The sequence below is a fragment of the Sciurus vulgaris genome (assembly GCF_902686455.1).
Source record: "Sciurus vulgaris genome assembly, chromosome: 9".
In the NCBI taxonomy this organism is placed as follows: Eukaryota; Metazoa; Chordata; class Mammalia; order Rodentia; family Sciuridae; genus Sciurus; species Sciurus vulgaris.
In genome coordinates, this window is record NC_136469.1 from 144,188,654 (window position 1) to 144,202,330 (window position 13,677).

The window sequence follows — 13,677 nt, forward strand, 5'->3', positions numbered from 1 at the left end:
TATATACCACAGTTTCTTTATCCATTCATCAATTGAAGGGCATCTTGGTTGGTTCCACAATCTAGCTATTGTGAATTGAGCAGTTATGAACATTGATGTGGCTGCATCACTGTAGTATGCTGATTTTAAGTCCTCTGGGTATAAACCGAGGAGGGGGATAGCTGGGTCAAATGGTGGGTCCATTCCAAGTTTTCTGAGGAATCTCCATACTGCTTTCCAGAATGGCTGCACCAATTTGCAACTCCACCAGCAATGTATAAGTGTGCCTTTTTCCCCACATCCATGCCAACACTTATTGCTTGTGTTCTTGATAATAGCCATTCTAATTGGAGTTAGATGAAATCTTAGGATGGTTTTAATTTGCATTTCTCTAATTACTAGGGATGATGAGCACTTTTTCCTATATGTGTTGATCACCTGTATATCTTCTGTGAAGTGTCTGCCCATTTATCGATTGGGTTCTTTGTATTTTTGCTGTAAAGCTTTTTAAGTTCTTTATAGATTTTGGAGATGAGTGTTCTGCCTGAAGTGTGCATGGAAAAGATTTTTAAAAAATAACTGATACACAGGCCACAATAAAGTTTGCCTCATCAGGCAAAAAAATAAAAAATAAAAAAAAAACCTGATACATATAAAACTATTTTGGGGGGCATCATGTAGTGTTTCCACACATGCACACATTGTGTAATGTTCAGATCAGAGCAAACATATCTATCTCCTCAATGATCATTCCTTTTTAAAAGGCACATTTTAAAAGTTCACAGAAAAGTTTGGAATAGTCCAAAAGGAGTAAAGATTAACACACCAAACAATTAGACTTGGTATCTCCGAAGTCTTAAAAATGGGCACAGGGCCTGAAGAGCAAAGCCATTTCAGTAATCTATCCTAGAAGAACAACCAGGAATACGTGATTTAAAAAAAAAAATCATTTGTTACAATAACATCAGGACAAAAAAATACAAATGGCAGACAGATTAGTTAAATGAATCATTATACAGTCATGTGACAGAAAACCAATGACATAAGCCCACGCATTTGTGACACAGGAAAGTTTATAGTGCGTTAGCAGATTACTATGTATATCATGACACACACCCCTTTATCCAGAAAAACACAGCATGTGTACATGGTAAGAGCCTAGGAATCTAGTCACCAAGACGTCAGCAGTGACTCTGTCTGCAGAGGGGAATTAAGGGTGATTTATATCTAAACCTTTGTGTTTTTCTGTATTTTCCAAATTTTTGGTAGTGAAATAGCAGTACTATTCAAAGGGAAAACGTATAGCTGGGTGGGCAGCTAGAAGTGAAACCTTCGCAGTGGACTTGTGACCGATCCAAAAGGGGAGATAGTGAAGCAGCCCGACTTACCGCTGCCAAGATGGGCACACACCACCTGGTGGCGGGGGGCAGTCCCGAGTCCAAGACCAGGTAGAAGTGTATGCCAGGCAAGGCTGGAAAAGGAAGGAGCTGCGAAGGAGACCCAGCAGCTATGGAGAGCAGAGAGGTTGCTTGGGTGGCCATGGCTGTGCCCCCAGGGGGCTGGGAGCAGGTGCAGATGCAATGCTCAGGCCAGGTCTGGAGTAAAAGGAGCCCTTGCCCAGCTGCAGGCAGACAGCAGGCCTGGGCATAGTTGTTCTGCCTTCATCCCTCAGTGGCTTTAGGCTGTGGTGTGAACTTGTACTGCACTAGCCGGTACTACTGGTATGTTTGGGTTTCCGTCTTCCACCTGTTCTCTGCGTTTCCCATCAGTCCTTTGTCACCTTTTCTATCTTGCCTGTTTTTTGGCTGATTAAAATCTCATTCTACTTTTGAACCTTCCCTTGTTTGAAAGCTATTCACTGCTTTCTCTTCTTTCAATGGGCACCCTAGAAATTATAGTATCAGTCCTCCAGGTATCGAGGTCTGGCACTGACCAACACATGGAGCCTTTCCTCCATCATAAAGGGACCTTCACAATAGTAAATAACCAACTTACGTCTCCCTGTTCAGAGAGTATTCTTGACATGTGTTTTAGTTCAATGTAGATAGATACACATATTAAAGAAAGATGCAGATACCGTAATTGTTGAATAGTTGGCATTTATTTCAGTTGACCCCATATTTCTGGCTTGTTTACTGCTTCCTTCTCTTCTGTGTCTACAGTCTTCCACTTGAGATCATTTTCTTCTGCCTGGAATACATGCTTTAGACTTGCTGAAATTCTCCAGCTTTGGTTTATCAGAACATGTCCTGCGCTTCACCTCTTTCCTTTCCTGGGGGTGGGGTCGTCCTGAGGAGGAAACCCAGAGCCTTGCGTTGCCAGGCAAGTGCTCTGCCCATGAGTCGTACCCCGACCCTCATCTTGGTTCCTTAATGGCTTTTTGACTGGGGACAGAATTCACAGTTGGCAGCTGTTTTCAGCAGACTGAAGACCTGATAGCACCATCTCTAGCTTCTCATTCCCCCTGTTGAGAAATCCGCTGTTGATTTAGCAGTTGCTCCTCAAAAAGGTAATGTGTTTCTTTTGCTCGGACTACTTTAAAATTTTCTCTAGTGTTGTGGTGGCATGCCTGGGTGTATAAGGAGAGACAAACCTGCCTGTGAACAGGACAGCCCTAGCATGTCCTTCAGCATCCAGCAGGAGGCAGGAAAGTTGTCAGCTACAGGGAGTTCTTTATACCAGCAGGCTGTTGCTCACAGCCTGGAGTCTCCTGACAGCCAGGTGCTCCCTGTTTCCTTCCAAATCCCCTATGAACCCTCTCCTGGTGTACTGAGTGTGCTGTGACCAGCAGGACTTGGCACTTAGGTCCCAGAGGATGAGAGCTTGGGAGAAAAGTTCCTCCTAATGACCCTCTAAAGTTGCCCCGTTACACCCACTGAATGCCTGCACCATGTGTGTGTGCCTGTCCTTATCTGGGCGGTGTGTAGTGTGGACCTCCTTTCCTCTCATCTGCTTGGAAGGAGCTGGGTTGGGTTGGTGTGCTAGTGGGCCTCTCACTTCCTTGAAACCCAGCTTCCATCATTCTGCCTCCTCTTCCTGGTACTACAGGTCAGCATCTCTGAGGTCTCTCCACCATACCCCGTCTTCTGTATTTTCTTGTTTTCCTCTGGTGCTCTATTCTGGATAGTTCCATGCGGTGGCTCTGTTCTGGATAGTTGTGTCTGACTTATTTTACTGGTCCTCTCTCTGGCTGTTTCTGTTCTGCTTACCTTTGCTTAACCTTCAAGTTCTGGCATTCCGTGGTTCTCGGGGTTGGAATTTCTACCTTTAGAGCGTGCAGTGTCACTTCTGATGGGTTCTGATTCCCGGAAGGTCCTCACGGTTATGTGGGTTTCCTCCTTGAACCTAGCAAGTGTGGCTGTTTCAGAGTGTGTCTCTCAGTTCCACTCTGGAGCCTCTGAGCGCACGTCTCCCTCTGAAGTACCTGCTCATTCTCATCCACAAGCCTCATCTGATGGGCCCGGTTACCTTTGTGTGCTGGACATTCTATCTGGAAATCATTATAGAAGTAATTTGAAGGTTAAGGTATTATCTTCCAGAAAAGATTTTTTTTTCAATGCCTCGCTCCTGGGGAGCCCGAAAACTTGGTCCCTCTTGATCCAAGTTCTAGTTTTGAGAAACGATGTTGAAATGGAGAAACTTGGTCTGGCCCCTGTGGACTGCCTATATTTGAAAGCTGATTTATTTCCAAGTCACCTTACTATTGTATGGGCTGAACCCCAAAGTGTAGAGTGCACTGAGAACCTGGTTCTGACATGCTCTGGATTTGATTTTTGTTCCCTAGCCTCCCAGGTCTCTTGTCCAAGTCAGCAGAAGCAGCCCTGATGTCTGGGTTCCCTCTCACCTTTTCCTGGCTTTCATCTATGAAAGCTGTTTACTCTTGATGCTTCTATTTATCTAGCTGTATTTTCATCAGGAGGATAATCTGTGTTATATAGTCCATCAATAATGTACACAGAAGTTCCTCCCAGAAATAGTAAATATAATGTCGAGGCTGGTCATCTTTCCCTTATTTGATTCTAACATGCTTGCCTCCAGGGTATTCTCTCAAGGTAAAGTGCTCTTCTGGGCTGATGAATATATTTTATCATGTTAAAGAAGTAGTGGTTTATTTTAACAACCATTTATTTGTATAAAAAAACACAGGTGTTGGATTTGGGCAAATGCCGTTATGAAAATGATCTTTTATATTTCCTTTGGACCTGTTCAGACAGTATGTTATGTTACTGAATTTCTTAGTATTAAGCCATTTGTGCATTATTGAAATAAACCACATTACATTATGATGTAATTTTAAAATGTATTTTGGCTTCTGTTTGATAATATTTTATTAAAGGTTTTGCCATTAATATTCATAAAAGAATATGGAGTTCTATGTGAGGTCTATATAAGATCATAGTCATCAGTTTGTACTTGCTTTATAAATAGGATCGGGAGAACTTTTCTAGGTTCTGGAACATTTAAATCCATTTGAACTATTGCTTTTTGAGGTTTGCTAACATTTCATGGAGATAGAATAGCTCCCACCACCCCAGATCACAATCTCAGGCGAAAGCTTGTTTTGTTGTTGTCGTTGGCCGCCTGACTGGAAGGGCCACTCGTGCTTGGATGTCTATATATTCTGTTGCTGTTAGCACAAAAAGACCAGGCAGGATGCAGACCACATATGTCATCTCAGCTCTTTATTTGGGGATGAAATGGTGCCCATGGACCCACGCTTCTGCTGAAAAATGAGCCGAACAAAGAAAGGGACGGGGTTTACATAGGTTATTTTGAGGGCCGTCTGTAAACATGTCAGTTCACTTGGACGCTAGGGAATGTGAGCCTTTTGGTCAGAGTCTGTGGACAGTGTCTGAAGAGGACTGACGTGGGAGACTATTTCCTCTGAGGGTGATGAAACACCTCCTCCCTGCCTGTAGCTGGCTGGCGCCTGGAAAGCATTTGTCCTGGGAGATGAAGGCTGTCAGTACACAGTCTCCTTTTCCCAGGCCTCGTTATCCCGGGGATTTGTCTCCGTGTCCATCGGCTGCCCCAGGCTTCCTTGACTGCCCTAACATTAGTCAACCCCAAAGAGCTGTTCTGAACCCAAGCAGTGCTTTCGTTTTAAGGAACAAGTACAGGACAAACTCAGGTTAACAAAACACATTCAACCTTCCCAACATGGGACTAAGAAATTAAAATTGCACACTTTCAATTGAATCGGAGAAAGAAAACAATCAGGGAGGACTCTCCAGTGAAAGGTCAGCTCCTCATTAAAACAGTAAAAACGCCTAGACAGACAGCCACCAACATTACCCACTTTGGGGCCCTTCCCATGCCATGGGGAGCTTTCTTTGCTTGCTTCTAATAAATCTGCTACTCAATTCTAACCCTCCAGCCTCTGAGTACATCATTCTTCTGGTGCAGGGACAAGACCCTCTGGTGCTCACAGGACTCTGTCACAAAATCACCAGAGCTGGTATGTTTTCAAGGGTAGGTCGCTCTTTGACAGTTCCATTTCTACTTTTGAAATCGGTCTGTTTAGACAAAATGTGATACATATATATGTGGAAGCTAGAGAGGAAAAGGAAAAGAGGTTGAGAAGGGTGTCTCATGGAAACTGAAGGGGGACCAGGATCAGCAGAGTAGAGGAAAGGGACCAGGGGAGAAGGAGGTGGGGGAGGAGGACTGGGAAGCAATACTGGCCAAATCATATTGTCTGTGCATGTATGAATACGTGACAACAAACCCCACCATTAGGTCCAACTGTCATGCCCCAATAAAAAATGGGAAAAAAGAAACTAATCTGTTTAGACTCTATTTTCTTCCTTGTGGTTAGTTTTGATAAACTGTTTTCCTAGAAATACATACCATCCAGGTTTTATTATATTTTCATAAAGTTGTGCAAAGTATTATCTTTAACTCCCTCTTTATGTGATTTTTCTACCCTTAAAATTTTTGTATATTTGCATTTTCTTGCTTTTTTTCTTAATTAGGTTAGATATTTTGGCTTTTTTTAAAGAGCAAGCATCTTTATTATTTGTTTTCCAATTTTTGTTTTATAGTCATTTCTGCTTTTATCATTAATTTCTTCCTTCTGCTTTTTTTCACTTCTCAAACAAACATTGTTATTTTTCTACCCTATTGGGCTAGAGGTTCAATTTGCTTATTTTCAGGCCTTTATTTTATTTAATTGATGTAATTAAGAGGTAGAAGTGTTCTCCTTGAGCACTGTTTTGGTTCATCACACATCTCCAGATGTATAAATGATATTTTCATTCCATAAAGCTCTGCAATTTTGGTTCACATACCTTCTTTTACCCAAAAGAATTTTAGTAGACGGTATTACATTTCCAGGTGACAGGGTCTCTTTTGTTTACTAACTTAATTCATAAGTTTATTACATTCATGATCAAATATTAGTTATAACTACTTCTGTATTTGACTCTATTTGCACCTATTTAAAATTTTTTATGAGGGTATTCTTCATGCCAGACATGATCACTTTTCATGAATGTTCCATGGGCATTTGGGGAGGTGTACTCTCCATTATCAGTCCAGAGGACACCATAAATGTTTCCCTAAGATGAGCCCCTGGCCCTGGCGTCCCTGCACAGGGTCTGGCTGGACAGCGGGGCTCAGCTCGTTCTTGCCTTAGGAAAGCTGGCTGTGACAGGGTGTGGAGTTTCCTGCCACTTGGTCTCTTTGAGAAAGGACATATCCAAGTGTCCTTTGTTTCGTGTTTCCTGGCCTAGATTCTACCTTGCCTGATGGGAAGATAGTGACTGTTTATTTTTGTTGCCTTTCCCAGTGTGCCCTTGCCAGTGCTTAAATTTCAACTTTCCCTGCCCTGTTTCAGATGTGTCTCTTGGATAAAGCACAGAGTTGGGTCTTATTTCATGTGACCACTACATGTGCCTCATGGCACTGCAGCCCACATTCCTCCCATAATGCACTTTGACAATCTCTCCAACGGGCTGGAGGTAGGGGTGGTAAGTAATCGAGCTCTGTGCCCAGGGAGGGCCGGATGAAGGACCCAGTCAGTGGCCAGGGGCTCTGTGGGGATGTCCGGAGCTTGCTCGTGCTCCTGTCCTCTTTCGGGGCACATTCACAAAGACCAGGAGCACATAGCTCTTTGCAGGACTGGCTCCGTGTCCTTTGGGTGATGGCTGCGATGTCTCCTGTCCACCCCACACACTTGTTGAAGAGCTGACGTCCTATCTGGCCTCTCCTGGTAGCGCTCCGGCTTGCGAGAGAACATTCACTCCACAGGACACCTGCCTGCTCACAGAGGAGGAATGCAGGGGGACTGAGAAATGGATTTGTTTAAAGCTGAGTGGCAACTGCTCCGGGCTCAATCCCAGGTACAGCTGGCTTTTCTACATTGCATGACTTTCTATTTTCATTATCCTGTGGTTCAGTCCCATGGCCAGTGGCCTCGAGTACTCTTTAGAAGTAACCTAAGCTTACATTATAAATGAATGCCAGCCACGTGGATGGAAAATAAGTTTCTTGCCGACATAAAAACACAGCACTCTCCTCTCAGCCAGCTCCTCTCCTTTAGTCTTTGCTGGTTAGCAGCTTAATTAAATGCAGCAACCACATTTTGGGGTACTTACCATGTGCCAGGTGCTAGGAATGTAATAAAAATGAGACAAATTTCTGACCCAAGGAGCTCACAGTCCAGCGGACGAGCAGAGCTACAACAAACGGCCACCTCTTCCCAACTGTGGCACAAACCTGTCTGCTCTTCCCTCTCCAGGGGTCCATCCTGCCAAAGCCGCCATCTTCTCGTCTCAGCCACACACCACACCGGGGCTGGGTGGTGTACACCAAGAGGCCACCTGCGGGCCTCTTGCTCAACGTTTAACATCCCAGGGCATCTGCTTTCTCTCCATGTACCCACTCTCCCTGCCCCAGAAGGGCAAGTGGAAGACACCGCCGCCCTCCACCTCAGGACATCAGCAGACCTCTTGGGCACTAAGAGCCACGTAACCGTCCAGCACCATTCACCATCTGGTCCCAAGTCAGATACCTCGATGTCCCTAAGGTGTCTTTAAATGTTTTGCATTCTTGTTTTTTTAAGCATGGACCCAGTCAAGGTCCGTGCTTTGCACTTGGTTGTGATATCTTTCAGCATAGAGTTTCCCAGTGTTGTTACTGCTTTTCAAATGGCGTTGACATTTTTTAGGAGGAACAAGGAAGTGAGTGTACAGATGCCTTCACATTCCCAGTTCTCCAGGGGCAACTTCTCCTTTGGACAGGTTCTCAGTCTCTGTCCAGGTCGGATGCTCAAGCAGTTGCACAAGACAATTTGGGGGAGCACGTCGGGCGTGCAGATGGCTGCCAACCAGGAGGGTGTCTTTGTCTGGAGGCCATTCTGAGTCTGGGAGTCTTCTTTCTTACATCATCAGTTGGCCAGTTACCACGTGTTTCTTTGGTAGGGAGTGTAAGCTGTACTTGGAAAGTCAGCTTTAAAGTTTTCAAGAGTGGATTCTGTGCTGAGGGGGCCTTGTCTCCTGGAATCCCCCAGGCCAAGGCATCACACTGCTGGTGGCACAGCATCGGCCTGCCTGATGGGAGTGGGCTTTATGGCTGTCAGCCACGGTGCTCCCGATGCACGCTATGGCTGCCCTGCCGTGCCCACTACTTCGGCCTCTGCCACATGGAGCTGGAGAACACTGACATATAATGAGGACGAGATGTGCTACAAGGGCAAGTAAAATACGTGCTGGAGTTTGAATACTTAGTAAAAAATAAAGTTTGTAAAATATCTCTTTAATGAGAATATGTGGAAGCGGCATTTGGGTATACTGCATTAAATAACTAAAGCTGCTTCTTTACTTTTTTGGAATGACACATGTGACTTGCTTACTTTTAGGCAGCTGAGGTCAGAGGTTTGACTAGACTCAGGTGGAGCCTCTAGAGAGGGGATTCCCCCAGCGGGGCTGTCCCAGGCGCAGCATGCTGCCATTGCTGGCTGTTTGATCAGTCATGCGGCGACTGGCCTCCTCCGCTCTGCAATAAGCAATTTGTGTGTTCTTCAGCCCTGCAATAACATCCTGTTCCCAGGAGCCTTTCCCTGGGTCTTGGGCATCCATGGCTGATTCTGGCCAGATGGAGCCCTCAAGGGAGTAGAGCTGGAGGCTGTTGTGACTGCCACCTCTGCCCTGCCTGCCCTTTACTCCTTTACCCCCTGCCTTTTCTTCTTTGAATCTTATCATGAACCATTAAAATTCAAGCAGGTCATAATGGAGCGCATTATTCTTCTCCAATCCTCTCACATCCCTAGAAGCGCCTTAAGGGGGCTCCTGTGTCCCGTCAAGCACTTTCCTATTTTACGTCTCAGCAAGGTGCCCCAAGCTGCTCTTGGCAGAGGGTGGGGAGTATCTGGGTGTGCTCTCTGCTGGGGCTGTCACTGTCTTCAGGTTGCTATCGCACTTCCTTTCTGATTCATTCATTCTGGGGATTTTGGGTACTAGGGATTGAACTCAGGGGCACCTGACCATTGACCCACATCCCAGCCCTATTTTGCATTTTACGTAGAGACAGGGTCTCACTGAATTGCTTAGCACCTCCATATTTCCTGAGGCTGGCTGTGAACTCAGAGCCTCCTGCCTCAGCCTCCTGAGCCACTGGGATTACCAGTGTGCGCCACCACACCCAGCTCTGATTCATTTATTTTTATTGTGGTAAAATATATAGAATATGAAACTTACCATTTTCACCATTTTGGAGTGTGTGCTTCAGTGTCATTAAATACACTCATGTTCCCATTGTTGTGCTCTGATTCAAATCTGTATTACCAATGTTTTCTCCTTTACGTCTTGAACATGTATCACACAGGTGTAAAGTCAGATCATCTCTCATTGTCTCTCTGATCCTCTTGTTCACTTCCTGTTTGTCCTCTGTGCTCTTTCCTACTGACCCTGGTGCCTTCTTAGGCACCTTGTCATTTAGTCTCCATTAATGGAGCAAAGATTTTCTTAAATACCTTCCTCTGATTTCAATTTAAATCTTCATGTTGTCTGTTTCATTCTGAGTTTGTAAAATTTCTGGTTGATAGTGTTCTGTGATACCTGCAGCCTCTTGTTTTAGGTCTACTCCTACCATACGTAGGCTTTAGTGAAAGTGTGAAAGTGAAGACCCAAGTACCACATGTCTAAATATTTTAAGAATATACACAGGTGGATGTGTCATACATGTGGTAGTTTGCCACATGATATGTAATGCCTTTCACCCTACGTCTGACCACCTTTAGGTCAGACATGCTTCCGTTACTGAACTCAGGTTCAGAGGCTCATCTCCTAGAAAAACTGATGTTCTCGATAGTAGTGTTGGGTTTATTCAGTGGCCAAAGAATGAAGAAGAGGGAGAAATCAGTTTTTCAACTCTCAGGGGTTGAAGAACAATGAGGGAGAGAGAGAGTCTGAGAAAGGGGAGGGATACTTATTTCTTTTCTGGGAATAGGCAGAGATCTTCCAGGAACTTGGGTGCTACCTCTTTTCACTCCTTCCACCATCTGATGTTCCAGGCATGGTGGCTGGTAGGTACCTGTAGCTTTAAAGACAAAGAGACTAGGGAGTCTAAGTCAAGTTGACCCTATATTATCGTTTTGGCAAACCATTTTCAAATGATCAACATAACTACATGCAGAGCCAAGTAACCAAAAGTTAAGGCTGCAAAAGGGACAGACATAATATGAAGAGAGATCCCACTCTACTCATCCTCAGACATCCGCAGGCCCAAGCCAAGAGTCAGCGTTCTTTAGTCCCTGAAAACTAACCCAGGCCCTATTGTCATCATGACTGCGTGAAGCAAGTGAAAGACTAATAATGTGTTGCTCAGCTATGTGACCCGAAAAATTAGGATTTTTAAGTGAAGTAGAGAAAGTGAAGCTACAGGTTTTATTAGGTTTTTCCTTGGTAACACTCTCAGTTTCTACCATGATCAACATTTTCATAATGATCTGGAAGATCAGGTTGACAGGAAATTCGTGGACCCTCAGAGATGAACACCAGGAGATGGTGGCATGGGAAGAGTTCCAGACCCATCACCACCCTTCTCCCCTCACTTCCTACCTGTAGCTCATCTGGCATTGCAAAAGGACCTCACACATCCCCAAGTAGACACCCAGAAGCCCACCTGTCCAAACTCAGTTTCTTTCCATAAACACCACCAGTTGGTTAGCCTTTGGAAGCAGAGATCTAGATGAGAGACCCTGGAAGCGGCTCAGGGCTGGCTTCACAGGGGGTTCTGGGGAAAACAGGTACAGGTGGCAAACCTTCCCACATCCTCCTCCTGCTGTGAGAGGGCCTAGGGAGGCCAGCATGGAGCTCTCAGAGTGGTCCTGGACCTACAGGGGTTCTGTTTGTCTCATGTGCAAACTGGAGTGGTGCCTAGGTTTCTTACAGTACCTTAATCTGAGTATGTCAGAACTGAATCAAATTGCTGGACACCCAGTTGGTGCTGGAGAATCAGTCGTGTGGGAAACCCCAGACATTTGGTGTCAGAAGTGGTCTGGAGAGTGGCATGAGTGTGGACAGAAAACTGGTTTTTCCTATCTCAGAGACTCCTTGTTTTCCTGGTTCAAGATCACTTGCTTCTGTGCACACAGGAAGTAAGTGCACTGTTGTGCACCTGCACCAACAGAGGACCCCCTGGATGGACAGACCTGGACTGCAAACACACAGTGTAGCACAAAGGTGATTTGTTTTCCTTGCACTTTCCTGTATTTTTTACAAGCATGTATTATTCTTTTGTGATCATTAGCTTATTACTAAGCAGTCGCCACGTACCAAACCCTGCTAAATGTGTCACAGACACGGCCTTCCTCACAGTGTCTCCCAGAGGCAGGAACTCCAGTCTTCATCCTACAGATGAGGACGGGGAGGTGGAGAGGAGAGGGGCCAGAGGCAGCTGTGGCAACCATCCTGCTTTGTGTGTGTGTGTGTCACCAGAGACTGAGCCCAAGAGTGCTCTACCTACAAGCTACACTTTAAAAAAGTGGTTCAGTGGTACAGCGCTTGCTTAGCATGTGTGAGGCACTGGGTTCGAGCCTCAGCACCACATAAAAAAATAAATAAAATAAAGGTATTGTGCCCACCTACAACCAAAATTATTTTTTAAAAAATGTTTGAGACAGGATCTCATTAAAAGGGTCTCAAACTGGTAATCCTCCTGCCTCAGCCTCCCAAGTAGCTGGGATGTCAGGCGTGCGCCATGGCACCCAGCTCTTTCATGCTATTTTGCCTCCATCAGAAGAAAAACAAAGTCATTTCCATCCTACTTCTGAAGGTCCCAAATCTACAAGTCAACGTCCCCATCCCCTCACCACATACAACGGAGGCTCCCCACCTCACAGTGACCTTCCTGAGGCCAGGTGTCTTCCTCCAAGATGCCTGCCTAAATGCCACTGTGCTCAAGACTGCGGAGGGCCCGTGTGGAAAGGCGATTCTCATCACCCGCTGCAGACCGCTGCAGGAAGCACCACCGGGTGCGGCGACTTAGCGCTCCCGCGAAGGCTCCCTCTAACCCCAGCCCTGCACCAGCCTCCCTCTCTTCACAGCCCTGAGGTGTCGCTCTGGTCAGTCCCAGAGGTCTTTCCCCTCTCTTCACACAGCAGGCACAAGAGGGTTCCAACTACAGGCAGGGAAGGTGGAGGCTCCAGCTGGGCCCCCTCCAGCCGCAGGGACTGAACCAGCCTTCACCTTGTCACTGGTCAGAAGTCCCTGCCGACCGTGTGGAGGAGGAAGCCCAGATTCCACAGAGGTTCAGGCTCAGCTTGAAAGCTGTCTCTAGCTAAGTGATGTCCCGCAGAGCTTGGGACCTCCGCATCACCCTTGCCCTCTGGCTCCTGCCCAACTCAGATGTGCCTCCCTCTTGAAAAATGCAATGCTGACCCTCTTTGGTATTAGTGCCGTCCACACAGGTCCTGCTACAGCTGCTTCCTGGGCAAACACACTCCTGGACCCTGGCCATGGCCTGACAACCATGAGAAGGTCCCACCCTCATCCACGACACCTGTTACGCATCCTTAACAGGCCAGGCACATCCCTGGGGCCAGGGAACTTTATTTGGGGGGACTGAACCCAGGGATGCTTGACCACTGAGCTATAGCCCCAGCTCTTTTTATTTTTTCTTTGAGATCAAGTCTAAGTTGCTTAGGGCCTCACTGAATTGCTAAGCTGGCCTCAAACTTGTGATCCTTCTGTCTGAGCCTGGTGAGTCACTGGGATCATAGGTATGGTCCCTGTGCCCACCAGGGCAACTGTCACTTAGCTCATCAGGGTGACATGCCCGTAAACCCCACTCCACCGGCAGACAGTAAAACTGTCTCTTTCTATTACTCTAGAGAGCCACCTGACACTTTCTTGCAGGAGCTGGGCCTCCCTTCCCCAGGGGAGACCCCAGTAAAGGCTTTGCCTGATATCTGTGCTCCTATGACTGGATTTCAGTTCTTTTCTCATTGCACCAAAATTCCCAGTGTCCAGCATCACCAAAGCAAACAAAATCCACATTTCCCTCTCAGATTAGGTTGAAGGAAAAGGTCACGATAAATTACAAATGCGAGTTATCAATTTTAAATTTTGGCATCCCTTAATCTCTGTGGGAAGCTCCTAAACTAAGTGTCAACTAAAAATGCCTGGAATATTGGCACCCTCATCCAGGACACAAGCATAGGCCTCTCTCATGGACCTGCCTGTGTTAGTTTTCTAG

General features: G+C 46.0%; 1 protein-coding gene across 13 annotated transcripts in view; it reads right to left on the bottom strand.

Moving 5' to 3' along the window:
- Window positions 1-447: 447 nt before the first annotated feature.
- Window positions 448-13,677, bottom strand: part of GRK4 (G protein-coupled receptor kinase 4) — a 113,539-nt gene continuing 100,309 nt past the window's right edge. For 11 of the 13 annotated variants that reach the window (XM_079154468.1, XM_079154465.1, XM_079154467.1 and 8 more), the window contains one exon: window positions 448-3,469. In XM_079154468.1, the coding sequence (XP_079010594.1) occupies window positions 3,302-3,469 (168 nt within the window). In that variant the 3' untranslated portion in view covers window positions 448-3,301. Of the gene's footprint in view, window positions 3,470-8,256; window positions 8,666-9,986; window positions 10,519-13,677 lie in introns of those variants that run through there. The other 2 variants (XM_079154471.1, XM_079154474.1) reach the window with 2 other exon arrangements.